The sequence below is a fragment of the Engystomops pustulosus genome, chromosome 3 (genome assembly GCF_040894005.1).
Source record: "Engystomops pustulosus chromosome 3, aEngPut4.maternal, whole genome shotgun sequence".
In the NCBI taxonomy this organism is placed as follows: Eukaryota; Metazoa; Chordata; class Amphibia; order Anura; family Leptodactylidae; genus Engystomops; species Engystomops pustulosus.
Genome location: NC_092413.1, coordinates 28,355,692 through 28,374,386, shown reverse-complemented (window position 1 = coordinate 28,374,386; position 18,695 = coordinate 28,355,692). Strand labels below are relative to the sequence as shown.

At 39.9% G+C, this 18,695-nt stretch overlaps 1 protein-coding gene and 1 long non-coding RNA gene across 4 annotated transcripts in view; one reads left to right on the top strand and one right to left on the bottom strand.

Moving 5' to 3' along the window:
- LOC140121124 (uncharacterized) overlaps nucleotides 1-13,720 on the bottom strand; it is a 76,836-nt gene extending 63,116 nt beyond the window's left edge. Inside the window, exon 1 of the long non-coding RNA XR_011854031.1 lies at nucleotides 13,634-13,720. This is a non-coding gene — a long non-coding RNA (uncharacterized lncRNA). The remainder of the gene's footprint in view (nucleotides 1-13,633) is intronic.
- The window catches only part of WDPCP (WD repeat containing planar cell polarity effector), a 217,873-nt gene that overhangs the window by 175,853 nt on the left and 23,325 nt on the right, over nucleotides 1-18,695 (top strand). For all 3 annotated transcript variants that reach the window (XM_072140380.1, XM_072140378.1, XM_072140379.1), the window contains one exon: nucleotides 13,053-13,185. In XM_072140380.1, coding sequence (XP_071996481.1) covers nucleotides 13,053-13,185 — 133 coding nt within the window. The remainder of the gene's footprint in view (nucleotides 1-13,052; nucleotides 13,186-18,695) is intronic.

Genomic DNA, 18,695 nt, shown 5'->3' with positions numbered 1-18,695 from the left:
ATTTGTTACGCACAAAATAAGCCCTCACAGAGGTCTGTACACGGAAAAATGAAAAAGTTATGGATTTTTGAAGTTGGAGAGCGAGAAATGAGGCGAAAAACCCTCCGTCCTTAAGGGGTTAATAACACCATGTGGCCTGGGGTTAAATGTTATTGTAGTACTGTCCTTTTTTATAGTCTTGAAAATTAATGTTTCTGGGCGTGACAATGCAAAATAATCTAAGATTCTTCTTGTGATAAACCAATGTCGTCACATGTGTTTTGTAAGTTTACAGATATTCCGAGAACGTGAATCTATTTCCATTAATGACATGATTTGAATTTATAATGAGGTTTTCCAAGAAAATTTTCACACACCCTAACGTCTTATTATCCAAGGCCAAGATGATTGTATCTTACTCTAAAAAGGTTGTCCAGGATTTGAAAATTTGGATTGTATTCCAGTGCAGACTCTTGATGTATCTGGCGCGGCAGAGGGGCAGGGGCACAATGTGCCAGCATATGGTAAATTACTCCTAAAGAAATCCTATAGAATATAGTAACTGTACACCATGAAAGCCGTATAACTGCTTCTGACCTGCTTGCTATGTCTTTGGGTTAACCTTTGTGCAAACCAGTGGCACAAACATACGGTGGCAATTGACTCTTCCTATGTTTTTAGTAATAAGATTTAAAGGACATCTACTATAAAAATTTTCTGATGGTGGGTCTCCCAAACTTACTTGCTCGTTACATCTGTCTAGGGATGGCCTCGCTTTTGGTATCTGCAGGAGCGGACGGATTCTTTTAAAAAAAACACTTATTAAATATTAAAATGTGCTTCGTCACCTGTACTCAGTGTTCATAACAGCCCGGTCCGGTCCACCAGTTTTAATGTCAGTGGCATATATTAGCAAGTGGTGGAGCCAAGAGGCACCTTCACCTCCAATATTTTTATAAAGGCTTTTTTTAAAGGATCCGGCTGTTCCTAGAGATTCCAAAGGACATCTCCCATCAGTTATTCTAATGGTAGGTGTCCTGTGTCAATATATAAAAAAAAAATATAAAATATTTTTTAAAATATTCTGACCGATCCCTGTAATGTACTTCTGGTGCAGTGATCAACTACAAGCCCCTGTATTGAGACAACTTTGCTGCACCAGAAAGTAGTGCAGAGTTGTAGGGGACTGGGCACTGAGCAGCAAGAGATCAAAGATAAAAAAACTTTTAGATTCGATTTTTTTAACTGGAAATTTCTGTAAAGATCTCACTGAATCAATTAACTATTTGTTCATTCAGTGCTGACACTTGGGTACTCCCCACTAGAGTCTTTTACTTCATGCATTGATGAAGTAGTGTTCTTCTGATTCTTGCAACTAGTCTTGGACCTCGACACTGGTCACCGTTGGCCAACTATTCGTTATTGTGCATCAAGACAGATCCAGAAGTAAAGATTAGGTGGGGGAGCACAGTTGTAGCAGGGGTTGTTGAGGTTTGTCTTGTTTTTTTATTTTACACCAGACAAGTACTACTTACTTTTCATGCTAGTTTACACAATATTCCATCTGTTTTCTATATCCATTATTAAAGGGGTTGGCCAATATTATAAAATTTAATAGGGTAAGTACAAGACCCTAATTGGGTCACCCATATTATACTTACCCTGTTAAAGTTTGGTCAGAGCCGCTGGGGCTTCCTGTGATGTTCCTGATGGCTTGCGTCGGATAAAGGGGGCATGCAAACCGTAATGGACATCCGTACCCAACCACTGTTCAAATAAAGAGAAAGGATGGGCGGCACTCACCATAGCTGTGAAAAATCGCGCTCCTCCCTGTACTATGCACCTGAAATAAAGAAACCGATTTTTCACAGCTATGGTGAGTGCCGCCCATCCTTTCTCTTTATCCGAATATTCATTGGTCTATATGTCACTTCAGCAGAGCACCACCAGCAGTGTTATGAGAATAGGATTGTATTGCCGGAGTCTCTTACAGTGACTAATACTGCCCCGCGATTGGTCTGCATTGTGACCGCTCAAATTGGATTGTGCCGAGCACCATCTTCTACTACCAGTTGTACCCAACCACTGGTTATGGCAATCTGCATGCCCCTCTCCATCCACAGGAAAACCGCAAGAAAGGGAACGTCACGGAAACAGAACGTCACCTGGAATCCCAGGTGCTGTTGCCAGCAGGTTATGTGACCCGCTAGTGCCGCCGGCTTTTCACAGACTTTACCAGGGTAACTACTATATGGGTTACCTTTCAGGGTCTTGTATTTATCCTAGTAAAGTATTGTATTACTGGCAATCCTCTTTAGTGTTTTCATCATTTGTGTCCAGGTCACTCTTACCAAATACCATGATCTCCTTTGCCTTGGCATCAGCTGCCTGGCATTGATTCCCATAATTCACCATATTATCCACCGATGTTGCCATTTCATTGGTTAATGATGATGTGTTTTTTTTTCTCCCGTCCTAAGGGCATAATCTTACTTTTATCTACAATAAACTTAATTCACCACTTCTCAGCTTAATGTTCCGAGTTCTCCAAATCCCTCTGTAATTTAATACCCTCCTCTTTTACGTTAATTACGCTGCACAGTTAAGTATTGTCTGCAAATATATAATTTCTACTCTCTAGGTAATTTACTAGTTTCTACTAGTTCAGAAATAATTTGCATGACAGTAGTCACCGAAGTACTGGGAATTTTTTTATATATTCTTTGCATTCATTTTAATTGTCCTTTGATTTTCTAAATTGGTGCGACTTAAGGATATTTAGCGATTTTAATGAAGTCCTTTGAATTCGAAAGTTCTAAAAATTTTATTTATTTGTTGACTCTTTTTTCCATCTTTTGTGGCAAGATTGTGTTTCCCTTTAAGTACGGCGCTTTATTTTCTAATGTGAATTAACAAGCAATTGAAATCTGCTCTTCTTTGTTATTTTTTCAATTAATGCTGTTTGCATATTTCAGCTCTTTTATGTCTCCCGTGTTACAACTGCAAGAGAAAAGCAGCTGTATGTGTCTCCCCGTCATAGTTTATCCTGATTTACTATAGAAAAGAACGATGCGCTTTGATTCACAGCTTTTGCAAAACACAAATTGCAAGTTTTTTTTATTAATGAATGATTAAGATTAACATCATGTAAATGGGCAGTAGACCTAGTAATAATTATTTCTTTATCTTTTTTACCAAATGCATTCAGACTTGTTCATGTGTTACATTATGCAATTATCAAAATCATTACATTTGGAGATGCGCTGATTATTTCGCTAGGCTGCCGGAGTTAGATTTGCATCCTTTGTGTTAGGCACACAACCCACTCACTTGGTCTATTTTAATTGTCTTTCAGCTTACTTTTTTTTTAACATTTTGATTACACACTTTTTTTTCTTGTAATTATCTAATATAGGAAAATGGATGTAAGGGGATGTTTGGAAGTCTTCTTAAAAGGAATTTAAAAGATTGAGACAGTTTGTCTTAAAAAAAAAAAAAAAAACACAGGAAAAATTTTGGGTTTTTTTGGAGATCAGTTCACAGATATGCTCTGTCGTCTGTTATAGATCACAATCCAAGTACAGTGATAAGGGAAAGATTATCTAAATTTTTACATGGTACAGATGTAACAATGTGTTGAGCATAGTGCTCGGAATATGTTGGCAAATTACTATAAAGTTATCAAACAAATTTGATTAAAAATTATATAAAGAATCCAGCTATGATGCCACCACAAATGCTCAATCCTAGCCGACTAAAGGTCCTGCTTATGCAAAAGTTCTCCTATTTTCACCAGTCCTACGTCACCCAAGCTGTTTAAGGGTTCTCCCAATAGTTGCCACTAAAGCAATACATTTTATCAAACAATAGTACAGGCATTCTCCTACTTAAGAACACCCGACTTACAGATGATCCCTAGTAACAAACAGACCTCTGGATGTTGATAATTTACTGTACTTTACCCTTAGGCTACAATAAACAGCTATAACAGTTATCATATGTATCTGATATTAAGCTTTATTGTTAATCCTGGTTCTTATGACAACCCAACATTTTTAAAATCGAGTTGTCACAGAGACCAAAAATTAATTTGGCTGTGATTACAATTATAAAATATACAGTTCCGACTTACATACAAATTCAACTTAAGAACAAACCTACAGAACCTATATTGTACATAACCCGGGCACTGCCTGTATTTTGTATTCTTCTTTTTCTAGTTTTTTGCTCTGGCTTTTCATCAGACCTTGTCTACCAGTCTGCTGCCCACCGTGACCTACCGCTTGTCTACCAATGTCCCCAGGTTTTGCCAGCTGTGACCCAGGCGTGTTTACTGTTTATACGTACTTTGTCTGCAATGACACCTGACTTTTTACATACATTACCTACCCGCTTTTTCTGCACCACTGACTGATGTCACCACTACTAGCCTTGTGTAGCAACCTGTCAATTCCCTATAGTGAAATCCAGATGCCCCTATAATTGTTGGAAGGGTGTATACCAGAGAATCTTCTTCTGGGTTTAGCCCTAGGTCAAATCTTTAGATTCATTTGTTCTCCTGTAAAGTGTATGATAGCTCTACACTAAAAATTGTGAATAAAGGGAAGGTTAAAAAGTTCAGAGACTTCATATTCAATAGGTCATCCCAAAAGTAGAAGGTTTGACACAAAATTTATCTTCTGTAATTTGTGTCCACCCTAATTTATTTCTGTTGACTTTTTGAACATGAAGTAGGGTCGACACAATTCAGAAGAATTTTGTGTCAAATGTTCCTTTTTGAGTGACCTATTGAACATTGAAGTGCTCCTGAATCCCTGAACTCTTTTACATTCCCATTATTTACAAATTTTTGGTCGTCTATCACAACCAACCAAGGGGGGTTTTGGCATCCTAAGGTTTTACCAACACATACTGCCTGTCTTTTGCTTTACCACAGGGGTCAGGAACCTTTTGGGCTGAGAGAGCCATGAACACAACATATTTTAAAATGTAATTCTGTGAGAGCCATACAATATGCACATGCCTTCCAGCAGATTAGTAGCCACGGCACATGTCCCCCAATAGATGGGTAGTCACAGCACTTCCCCTTTAGTAGATAGATAGCCTTTGTACATGGCCCCAAGTAAATATGTAGCCACAGCACATGCCCCCCAGTAGATAGGTGACCCCAGGACATGCCCCCAGTAGATAGGTAGCCACAGCACGTACACCCAAATAGACAGCTATCCCCAGCACATGCCCCCCAGTAGATAGGTGACTCCAGGACATGCCCCCCAGTAAATAGGAAGCCACAGAACATGCTGCCAGTAGATAGGTTGCCCCAGTAGGTACCTCAGTAGATAGGTAGCCACATCTCATGGCCCCCAGTAACTAGGTAGCCACTGCACATACCCTCCAGTAGATAGGTAGTCCCAGTACATGCCCTCAGTAGATAGGTAGCCACAGCACATTCCCCCAGTAGATAGTTAGCCATAGCACATGAACCCCCAGTAGATGGTAGTCACAGTAAATGCTATCCTGTAGATAGGTAGCCAAAGCACAGGCTCCCCAATAGATGCTGCTGCCATTGTTGCTTGGGGAATGGCACCTGGGTCATAGAGAGGAGTGGATGCTGCTCTATATTATAACACAGGTACTGTCACCTATGCAATGGTGCGGCGATTGCACCTTGGTCACACACCGGCAGTGGTAACATCCCGGTCTGCATCCAGTGGTCATCGCTGTGTGTGTCTTAGATTTGTCTGAGAGCCAGATGCTGCCATAGAAAGAGCCACATATGGTTCCCGAGCCATAGGTTCCCTACCCCTGCTTTACCAGGTGAGCAGGTCCATGTCAGCATTAGACACTTCTCTATTAGTCTGATCTGCATTATTAGACACTTCTGTTTTTTACATTTCTAGTGGTTGAGTTGTAGAGTCCATACATAAATTATATTGGAATAACAACATATTTTGAAATACACAGACCGGTAGGGCCCTCCATGTTCATTTCTTGGGTGAAAACCCGGTTTTACTTTCCTTTTAAATTAGTAAGTTGTCATAACTAAATCTTAAGCTGTGAAGAAGACCATGTTGAAAACCAGAAGGGCAATATTTTTCTATAAAATTACCACACTTTGGTTAGTGGCTCCACAAATCTAGATGTAACCATGTTCCTGCATCAAAGAATCGTTCCATTGTATAGAGCTAGATATAACTTTATCCTTGGAAAGAGTCAGCTTTTTGTATTTACAAATGAAAAGTGACTCATGAAAGTGTTTAAAGTTGTCAGATTATTCAACACCAATTACCCAGATTTAGCGCTTCAAACATGTCATTGAAATTGATCTACTTTGATGCCGAGAAGAACTTTTTCGAAACGTCAATAGGTGCAGTGATGTCACTTCAAAGGGACCGCTTGTTCAGAGCCTCTTCTGACTAATGTACCGGCTGCCCAAGAACACTTGCCTCTCTGCATTGATTCCACTAGAATTCTGTTTTTGCCAAGAATGACATCATTTTAAAGCAATGCAGTGAGGTCCATATTAGTTTTAAATATAAGACCTCAAAGCAAATGAATAAGTACCCCTCCCTGACAATTGGACATAATACCAAAGACAATCTTACATTTGCTCACAAATTCTAGAGTCAAACAATAGTGGGTGTTAACTGTCCCAATAATTGATAATTCTCAGAAGTAATATATAGCAGCAGTAATAGAATTAAACCATCTTTATTACATATATATATTTTTTTTTTTGGGGGGGGGGGGGGGATTTGGTTTTAAACTAAATATTACAATGGGGTTTTGGATATACAAACTCCATGACACTGTTTTGTAAGAAATGCAAGTTACTGTATTATAAATAATAATACCATAATTATCTTTATTTATATAGCGCTATCAAATTCCATAGCCCTTTACAAATCATATTGACAATAAAAAAAAATATTCTAAAGGGGTATCTCCATTATTAAAGGGGTATTCTCATCTGGGCATTGACCTTTTTAATTTAATTCATCTATCATATACAGACATCTATTCAATTGGATGTTATTTTAAAAAAAAGTACTGGTGCGAAGGTAATTTCACATTGGTTCCTTAGAGACGGAGGACAGCTGTCCTTGGATACGACCACCTCTGCTGGAGTGATTGCACAAAGAAACAAATGTTTTCCATATGAAATTTGCGAACTCTTGTCCCAGGGCCATCCTGTGTTAATGAATGCCGAATCAAGGTGGTCAATCGCCTCAATAGGGCATGGCTGAACAAACTACTAGGTCAGTGTCATGTACCATTACCTATTCCACTTTTACCATTACCTATTCTTCAGCGCATTTGCATCATATAACATGTGGCACATATGGCCACCTTATATTCACATTTTTTCCATACCATCACACATCTGTACTTCATACTTCACTAGCAGTAACACTGACACATATCACTCACCATGTCACCTCACCTATAGCACATTGGACGTAGGACACACATTTTCACATGACACTGTCACTTCACACACATTCACCATCACGGTGTACACCATGTTTACATATTAGCTAGGTCCAGCTCATCGATACTGATGGATATATTTTTGTTACTATATCATCTCATTATAGACATTGCCCGTGATGCTTGATCTCCACTTTAACTTTTCCTCCTTCTGTTGGAACCCCCTGAAGGGCCCGGGAGAATTATGAAAACCAGAAATACTTACCCAAGAACTATGTCCATCACAATATATTTAATCGACCGGATCCCGAGACCAACATCGCAAGATTGCATCATTATCACACCGTCGCTCTTACCTGGAGGTGTGGGCCGGCCCCCGTAAGGGGGTGGAGTTTTGCGGGGGTGTGCCGGCTGGTCGTGGCCCGTGACGCGTGCGGTGTCCCCACATGGAGGTGGAGGAGCGGGGATACCGTGCGCGCGCGCGTGCGCATAGGCCCAGTCTCACAGCAGACCGGAAGTGACGCCAGACGCCGACAGCAGACCGGAAGTGACGTCAGACTCCGAGATCACATGAATCATATACACTCACCGGCCACTTTATTAGGTACACCATGCTAATAACGGGTTGGACCCCCTTTTGCCTTCAGAACTGCCTCAATTCTTCGTGGCATAGATTCAACAAGGTGCTGGAAGCATTCCTCAGAGATTTTGGTCCATATTGACATGATGGCATCACACAGTTGCCGCAGATTTGTCGGCTGCACATCCATGATGCGAATCTCCCGTTCCACCACATCCCAAAGATGCTCTATTGGATTGAGATCTGGTGACTGTGGAGGCCATTTGAGTACAGTAAACTCATTGTCATATTCAAGAAACCCGTCTGAGATGATTCCTGCTTTATGACACGGCGCATTATCCTGCTGAAAGTAGCCATCAGATGTTACAGGGTACATTGTGGTCATAAAGGGATGGACATGGTCAGCAACAATACTCAGGTAGGCTGTGGCGTTGCAACGATGCTCAATTGGTACCAAGGGGCCCAAAGAGTGCCAAGAAAATATTCCCCACACCATGACACCACCACCACCAGCCTGAACCGGTGATACAAGACAGGATGAATCCATGCTTTCATGTTGTTGACGCCAAATTCTGACCCTACCATCCGAATGGCGCAGCAGAAATCGAGACTCATCAGACCAGGCAACGTTTTTCCAATCTTCTACTGTCCAATTTCGATGAGCTTGTGTAAATTGTAGCCTCAGTTTCCTGTTCTTAGCTGAAAGGAGTGGCACCCGGTGTGGTCTTCTGCTGCTGTAGCCCATCTGCCTCAAAGTTCGATGTGCTGTGCGTTCAGAGATGCTCTTCTGCCTACCTTGGTTGTAATGGGTGGCGATTTGAGTCACTGTTGCCTTTCTATCAGTTCGAACCAGTCTGCCCATTCTCCTCTGGCATCAACAAGGCATTTCCGCCCACAGAACTGCCGCTCACTGGATGTTTTTTCTTTTTCGGACCATTCTCTGTAAACCCTAGAGATGGTTGTGCGTGAAAATCCCAGTAGATCAGCAGTTTCTGAAATACTCAGACCAGCCCTTCTGGCACCAACAACCATGCCACGTTCAAAGGCCTCAAATCACCTTTCTTCCCCATACTGATGCTCGGTTTGAACTGCAGGAGATTGTCTTGACCATGTCTACATGCCTAAATGCACTGAGTTGCCGCCATGTGATTGGCTGATTAGAAATTAAGTGTTAACGAGCAGTTGGACAGGTGTACCTAATAAAGTGGCCGGTGAGTGTATATGAGAAAGGATCATTTGGTATCCAGCTACCCCTGAGGAAGCCGCAGGAGCGCGGCGATACGCGTGGGGACGTTTTCTCCTCCTTACACACATGGACTTGGGTGATATTTATCCATAATATTCACTTTTCTATTCAGCTAGTATGTTTAATCTTCCATTGTTGTATTATTGACCTGTACTATCTGCACTTTGTCCATATGTTTTCAGGCATTAGTGAGAAGGATTACTCTGTCTTATTTTCACAGAGATAGGATGGCACATTTTGGAAGTGCCTTTTAGGTGTTTTTAGAGTATACCAATAAATATTTCTATGTTTTATCTTTATTAGTGATTGGTTTTTGGTACATGACACTGACCTAGTAGTTTGTTCAGCATGTTGTGCAATTTCAGTGTTTCTTCCACTTATATTACATACTAGTGGAGAGGCTATCAGCTTTACACATAAATAGGGCATGGCTGGTCACCACTGCCCTACCTCTCCTCTCACATCTCAGTCTATCACGCAACCTGTGCTCTTCGATCGGCCATTGGGCCTAGATTAATCTCTTATTCGAACCTCTCACTCCCATCCCCAGTACTTCTCCCGAGTTGCACCAATTCTCTGTAGTGCCATTTTCTGGATTATTAGACTAATATCCAACCTCCAAAGTTTCAAATGTGCACTTAAAATCCATCTCTTATGCCACGTCTATCACATTCGCTAACTACATAAAATTTCAACTCTCTCTTCAATAACCCATCCTGTGTCCTCCTCTTGTCTCTTATCCAGCAAACACCAGATACCAAGCTCCATGTTTCTCTGCAGTCACATTCACCTTGGACTCTGTATATAAGATGGTGGGTGATGACTGGTTCATGCAGCAGCATTTTTATTTATTGAATTATTATATTCTGTTCCATAGCTTATAGTGTATGAAGATGAAGGGGGTGACACAGGAGGTAAAAGAGCTTGTATAATGGTCCGTAAAAATGGCTAGACCATTATACAAGCTTTTATACCTCCAGTGTCACCCCCTCCATGCTCATAGACTGTAAGCTCTTGTGATCAGGGCCCTCACTCCAATATTTCCACATGAATGTTTGTGCTCTGTTTATTATCCCCTATGATTATATTTCCCCTGATTTGTAAAGCAACGGAATATGATGGCACCATATATATATAACGATTATTATTACAGGAGGGCTTACTTTAAACGACTATATTTTCTAAACCATGGCATCTAATCTCCCCTTAAATTGCAAGAGTGCAATTTTAATATACAGTTCTCACTTGTAATGGTAACTTTAAAAGTTGATATCTCTGTGTCTGTTACATCAAGCAACACAATCTTTTTGCTGTATTGAAGGGTAGTTTCTCTTTAAAATGACACCAGAACCTCGTAGAGACGTTATTACTGTTCAAAGTGTGCCCACTTCCAGGAGGGGGGTGGAGCTGCAGATAAGAGGGAACTGGCAGATGCAATGTACCACAAGCAGTTACATGGACAAGAGGGGCTCATGTAAGGTCATTGATAGAAATGACAAATTGGGTACAATTATTCTATCGTCAATGGAACACAAGACATTAACTATGGAATTCAGGGTTTGGAGAGGTATGATGATGATCCAGAAGATGATGACTTGATCAGATTTAAACAAATGTTGATATGTTTGTTTAAAGGGAAACTGTTATCAGGAAGGTCATTTTTACATGATGACGGGTTTCAATAGCCTCTGGCATGCTGATTTCACACCTTCCTTTTTCGTGCATTTGAATAATTCCACCGCCATTTAATTGTTATTTAATGATTATTGTTGATCGTTACCTTTACCCAGCCCCCTGCCAGCAGTGTGTGGTGAGTCCCGTGGGTAGGGGCAGTTCAAACAAGAGTTGCTCGCAATGTTGAGCTGATTTAAGCTGAAGACCGGCTGAGGGAAGGGGAGAGCAGTGAGTGGGGAAGAGGAGAGGTGGCATTAAGGAGAAGTTTGAACTGCCCCCCCCCCCCTCTGAACTCACCACGCACTGCTGGCAGGGAGCTAGATAATGCTACAGAAACAATTAAAAAGCATTAAATTATTCTGATGCACCACAAAGGCATTTCTGTAAATCAACATGCCAGAGGCTATGGGAACCTGCCATAATGTTAAAATTACCTTCTTGATGACAGGTTCCCTTAGTTTCAAAATCAGTTTCGACAGCCATTAATTATTTTATTAGTGTCTTTTTTTAGGCTTTTTTTTTTAATTTTAGGTTTAAAAATAATAAGGGTCCTTATAGTTTAAAAGAAAAATCGTTATGTTTTTATCATACGTACAATTAAAGTAATCAACAAACCTTCTGCAGGTGTATGCAATCATTCATCCTATAAAATGACACGGTCAGTTGTGTAACCATTTCAGGTTAGTCAAGGTCAATGAAGGCAAACTTTATTACCTTTAAATTATGTACATACATTATGTTAATGAATTTGATTCTTTAGATTAGTGGAGGATATTGTTCTATAATGTTTTGCTTATTAATATAGTATTATTTAGTAATTGTTTTTAGTTGGCCTATCCTGATTATCACTAGAGGGGGTTCCAGGATAAGAGTCAGGTCTATCAGTTCTATTTAAGTAGTTTAGTAGTTTCTTTTGTGCTTCCTTCATATGTCTGTATTGCCTCAAATGCAGCCATAAGTTCCTACAAATATGTTCCAAAGGAACTTGTCAGGAAAAATTAGGCGTTTAACCCACCAGCAACCAAAGATGGTAAGAGGTTCCTATAAGTGTTCTTTAATGGACATCTATCATGAGTTTAGTGGTGGTAAATGTGTCCTAGTAAGAAGTTCCTCAGGGCTTCTTTTATTATAACTCTTTATCCCGTGATCTATAAAGAGTTATAAAAGTTATGCAAATTAGCCTGGAGCGCTGAGGCTACATCACCCGAGCGCCTCAGGGGCTTCTAGCACTTGGGGGGGGGGGGTGCATACCTTAAAATACTAGCCCTAGTCCTAGAGCCTAGTATTTTAACGTATGCAACCCCTGAAGTGCTAGATGACCCCTGAGGCTCTCGGGTGACATAGCCTCAGCGCTCTGGGCTCATTTGCATTACTTTTATAACTCTTTATAGATCACGGGATATAGAGTTATAATAAAAGAAGCCATGTGGAACTTCTTACTAGGACACATCTACCACCACTAAACTGATGATAGATGTCCCTAAACTTTGTGGTAGTTTTGCAGAAAAAACTAAGACTTTGGACACTGTAGACTGGATTAATGAAAAGTTCCTGAAAGTTAGATGTCTACTTTGCACCTACTATTAGTTGGTGCAGAAAATTCTGCATTTTTGTCATTTACTTTACGTAACTTAAGACCCTTTTAGCCGATACCATGCCCCTTTTACCAATTGAAGGCCTCTATATATATATTGATTCTATATATATATATATAGAATAGAGTCACGCGATGGAACCACCCACACAGATTCGGGACCCCCTTAGCTTGATTGTCATCCCACAGGACATCCAGTGCTTGCACAGTAAAGGGAGGTGTACAGCTCATCTATACATGAGCTATATTGTACTTATGTTGATATAGCTGTTTTTTTGGATATCAATCAAAACGGGAGCAGTAACAGGCACGGAAAAGCGTGTGATTTATATTTAAGTATAATATAAGAACATAACTAGGAACTTGTTACCATCCTGGATAACAAATAGAATAACACATTGTGAATGAAGAAGAAAGAATTCTTCAAGTCTATAGTGATAGTGTCTTCCTATACTCACTCATTGATGACAGTGGTGAACACTACTTTCTTAAGAATTGATCACTAACTTCAATGTGAACTGTGTAATTGTGTTTTTCTCTCCATGTAGAGTCTTTGGCGGCTGCGGATAGACTGCAGGGTGTGAGTGAAGCTCTTGTTGATCTCTCGTTGAGTCAACAAGACGAGAGGCAAATAGAAAAAGTCTCCAGTGTTGGCTCTATGAAAAACGTGACGGGTAGCAGGTGAGACCTTGTAAAAATGTACAAATATGTTGTTCCTGAATTAGTTCATAATAAATTGCTGTGGCAGACAACCAATTTTTTGTCACGATGGGCTCAGATTTCACAGCTTAGTTTTCGTTACAGGTAAAAAATGTAATGTCCCATTGATTTTTGTTTTATTATATTGAAAACATTGAAATCTGACCAGTGTAACAATGTAATGCTCCAACGCTTATATAGGGTTCACAGCAGGAAACTCTACCTGCACACAATCATTTTTTCCGCAGGTGCTACGGCCACTTTTTGCAGATGTCTCAAAGCTCCATGTATTGCGATGGACTCATTGTCACTGCTGAAGATTCCTCAGCCCTGCGTCTGAGGAGATCATCAGAACATGTCCTATTCTAAACTGCGTTTGAGGCTCAGACAGCCCATAGTGGGGCTGTGAAAAAAAAAAAGGATTACTCACGGTTGTAGTAGGCTTTATAGTTGTTTTTGTGGTTGGTTGCTGGGCAACAATCACATGACCTTAATGGGCTGGCCGAACTCAATCACTGGCTTTCTGGAAAACATGGAATACACACGTATTACACACGGCTCAACTTTGCTGACATACAGCCATAACCCGGGTAAAATACGGATTGCACATGCCATTACAGACATAGAAAAACAATGATCATGTGCAGGAGGGCTCAGAGAATCAGGGAAATCTGACCTCTGCTTCTATGCTATTGTTGCTCAAGATAGAAATCCAAGGCTGGTATAGAATTGATTGTACCAAATCAGAGAATAAATGAACTGTTACTTTTTTATGTAAATGTAGCCTTTAAGGGAACCTGTCAACAGGAAGGTCATTTTTACCTGATGACAAGTTCAGGTTCGAATTGCCTCTCCCATGCATATTTAAAAAATGCCGTCTGACTAGAGTCAAGTTTATTCACATTACTTGGCTCTCTGCCAGCTGCGTCAAGCAAGTCCGGGTGGGGGCACCCAATGGTCTGAATCCCCATCTCTTCGCTGTACTCTTTCCCACTCCACGTTCATACCCCTCCCTCCGCCTCTCTCTTGTGGCGGTGAGATGGCATTAGAGGGGGGAACTAACGGGAGAGGCATGAGCATGGAGGTGGAGAGGATACTCCCCGGGGACTCACTTAACACCACTGGCAGGGGGCCCAGTAATATGAATGAACTTTTAAAAAGACAAGTCAGAATGGCGATAAAGGCATTTTTTAAATCTGCTTGGGAGAGGCTATTCTGTTATCAGGTAAAAATGACTGTCCTGATGATAGGTTTTTTTTAAAAAAAAAATTTTTGGTTCATTCTGTTGTCAGGGAACATAAACCTGATATAAGTAGTAATAAAACTTAGTATGCAGAGAACACTCCTATTGTTACTTTCTGCACTCATACACTCAAATTGTAGCGCATTATAATACAGGCGGTCCCCTACTTAAGAACACCCGACTTGCAGACGACCCCTAGTTAAAGACGGACCTCTCTAACCACTGTGACCTCTGGTGAAGCTCTCTGGATGTTACTATAGTCCCAGACTGCAATGATCAGCTGTAAGGTGTCTGTAATGAAGCTTTATTCATAATCCTTGGTCCCATTACAGCAAACATTTTTTGAAACTCTGATTGTCACTAGGGCAAAAAAAAATTTTGTCTGGAGCTACAATTATAAAATATAGTTTCAACTTAAATACAAATTCAACTTAAGAACAAACCTATGGAACCTATCTTGTACGTAACCCAGGGACAGCCTGTACTTTGACCGCTTTTATGGAAAACAAATAATTTTGTCTTCTAGTAATGTTAGACTTCCGGTGCTTCTAGAATCCAGCATTGGAGTAGTTGTTGGTCACACATAGATATGCAGAAATCCATGAGTCAGAGGTGCGTCTCATCAGCATCGGCCTCCTGTATATCATCACCAGTTATCACAGGTTCACATCTCTCTAAGTGCAATCACTGATCTTATAGTAACATTAATAATCAAAGTGTAAGCACACGGACACGGTTATATCAGTTATGCTTAGATTACTAATTAAAACCACATACTGATAAATGTAATTTGTATGGAAATAGATTTGGTTTTTAATATTTTCTGCATATGATTATGGGATCCATCATACTACCTGAGCATTCAGAGATATCATGTACAGCAGCTACATGAACCAAAAATGAACCAAAAATATTTGAAAAACTTGGCCTGTATGAAGAAAAGTGTTGTGGGTGTGCATGCTTTATGGCACTGTGGGAAATTATTGTGGGCTGTATCCTTCATCTATTGTCACTAGTAGATCAGTTGTAATCGTAACCCTACCTATGATTATGCTGAATAGTGATTTTTACTGAACAGGAAGTGTCACCAACAAATATTATATTATATATGTGTGTGTATATATATATATAATTTTAAAGGGGTATTTTTCTGATGACACATTCCTTAAAATCAGGTCATGAAAGTAAGTTGTTAAACATGGAATCATTCAGCCTAGGTATAGGGTCCAAAGTCGGCGGCCGAACGATGGATTGGAAGTCCTTCTAATGTGCTCTACACAGAGATCCATTCTGCACTCCATTGGCCCTTGGATGAACATGATTGACGTGTCTTTTTTTAACCATATAAACTATGATACTTTGACTTCTGTGAGTTTCTATATGGGCAGGTCATGGGGACTTGTAGCCCTCTGTTTTACAAATCACAGTGACATGATGAAGGTGGCCCGCAACTGTCCATTCCCAACTGCAACTTTAACAGCGCATATCTCCAATTCTGGGGCACCTAGAAATGAAAATGCTGGTGCAAAACTAAAGGGGAGGTGTTCTCCTTTAAAAATAAATCAGAACTGTTCATAAAATGGCTGAACATAAGGTGATGAATTGAGAACTTTATTTGAAAACTTTATTTGGAAAAAAAGACAAAAAACTACGGTATTTTTTTCATATTTTTCGTTATTTGTCTTCTAATTCTGTAAACAAAAATACTTGTAAATCATAAATCTATTTTATCGGGTTAACCCAATAACAACCAGGTCCTTATTTGTTCTTGTATTTTCGTTTTTCACTCCCCACCTTCAAAAATCCATAACTTTTTTATTTTTCCATGTAAGGAGCTGTATGAGGGCTTGTTTTTTATAGTGACAGTATTTAATATTCCATGTATGTACTGGGAAGCGGGGGGAAAATTCTAAATTCAATGAAATTGGTAAAAATTGCAATTGAGCCATATTCATGTGGGCTTGTATTTTACGACTTTCACTGTGCGCCCCAAATGACAAGTCTACTTTATTCTTTTTGGTCGGTATGATCACAGGGATACCAAATTTATGAAGGGTTTTATAATTTTTTCATACATTTACAAAAAGTGAAACCTCCTGTACAAAAAAAAAAATTCTTCATTTTGCCATCTTGTGGCACTAATTTTTTCCATACTGGTGTACGGAGCTGTGGGTGACATTTGTTTTTTCTTTCTTTTAAAGACGTATTTAATGCAACCATTTAGTCTGTACAGCCTTTTGGTCACTTTTTATTGAATGTTTTATATTTTAAAAAATGGCAAAAAAAAGTGGCATTTTCGACTTTGGGCGCTAATTTCCTTTGCGGGAAGCACATAATTATATTTTGATACATCGGACATTTTGGGACGCATGTTTGTGAATTTTACTGTTTATATTTCTATCAGTTCTAGGGAAAGGGGGCGGAATTGAATTTTCAGGGGGCGGGGTGTTATTTAATTTTTTTTTCCTTTTTTTCAATTTTTTTTTTTGCTATTTTTCAGACCCTCTAGGGTACTTTAACCCTAGGTTGTCTGATTGATTCTACCATATACTGCCATACGACAGGGGGATTTTACACATCATTCAATTTAAATAGAAAAACCGGAATAGCACTGCCACACCTTATGCATCAGTGTGAATACTGTCATAGTATGTTATTACTCCAATGGACATTCATTCATTCACTCCTTAACCAGGAAAACAAATGGTGCTCTTTTCTCAAAACTGGTGAGTATGAAGAAATTCAAAAATTCAAACTACAGTATTTATCGGACTAAAAGGTGCACCGGACTATAAGACGCACCTAATTATAAGAATGAATGACCAGCAGGTGGCAGACCTGTGCACAGTTCAAGGCAGCTGTTGTCTGTAAGTAGAATTCGTATATAAGGCGCACCTGACTATAAGGCGCACCTTTGATTTCAGAGAAAATCCAAGGATTTTTTGTGCGCCTCATAGTCCGAAAAATACGGTAGTTGGATAAAAATGGCACTCACCAGTTTATTGTGGATCTTCTCAGTGGAAAAATGTATTCATACTTACAGGCACAAAAAAACTAAGCATACTGGGGTACAGGGAGGACTTTGAAACACCTCACTGCAAAGCTGCCGCCAGCAGTTTAAAGGCGGCGCTCACATGGGGAGCCATGATCTGTCGCCATAATATTCTCACCGTTATGCAACATATGAAAATTAATATAAAGAGATCAAAAGGCCATAGAGTCGTTAAAATTGAAGCAATAAAAACGTCATCTCATCTCACAAAAAATGACACCTCACACAGCTCATGCCCTATGCTGAAGTATGAAAAAGTTATTAGCGCCAGAAATTGGTAAAATGAAGATTTTTTTTATTAAACCCATAGAAATTTAGTATCTCCATGATCTTACCGACCCAAAGAAATAAAGTAGACATGATATTTAGGGCGTACAGTGAAAGCCGAAAAAGCCAAGCCCACAAGAAAATGGCGCAAACGCATTTTTCTCACCAATTTCACTGCATTTGGAATTTTTTTCTCGCTTCCCAGTACACAGCATGTAGTATTAAATATCATCATTATGAAGTGCAATTTGTTACGCAGAAAACAAGCCCTCACGTAGCTCTTTACATGGAAAAATTTAAGAGTTATAGATTTTTGAATGTGGGGAGTTGAAAAAAGGGCCCACAATATCGAAAAAGGGCATTGGTGGGTAGGGGTATTCTGGGAATATGAACGTCTGCTACAAAAACCCATGATGATATAGATAAATGACTATAACAAAACTCAATGTCATTAGTCACAAAATTAAGCTTAAAGAGTTTAATTTTATGATGACATTTTATGGCCTGCAGAGTTATCACCAAGATGGCCGCCACTGGAAGCTACAAGACCCTTTAGTTCTCAGTAACTCCTCCTCCCTCTTATGTTCTGCTCCCAGTGATGATCTTACAGATTTTCTTGCTCTGTTACCATAGTAATGATGAGTGTAACTGCCATCACTACACATCACTGGTCATACTGACTACAGCCAAACCCTGTGGTGATCACATGACCTGCCCAGGCAGATGCAGGACATGTGATGTGGACATGTGACCAGCGGCCATCTTCTGTCCTGTGTCTGCTCCATGCGGAGGAAATCAATGGACTGATTAAAGGGCCAGTAGCAATCTAATTCTTCATTACTGTGTGTGTTCACCACATTTTTCTGCTAATTGGAGCAAAGTTCTTAACCCCTTAAGGACGCAGGGTTTTTCCGCTCATTTCTCGCTCTC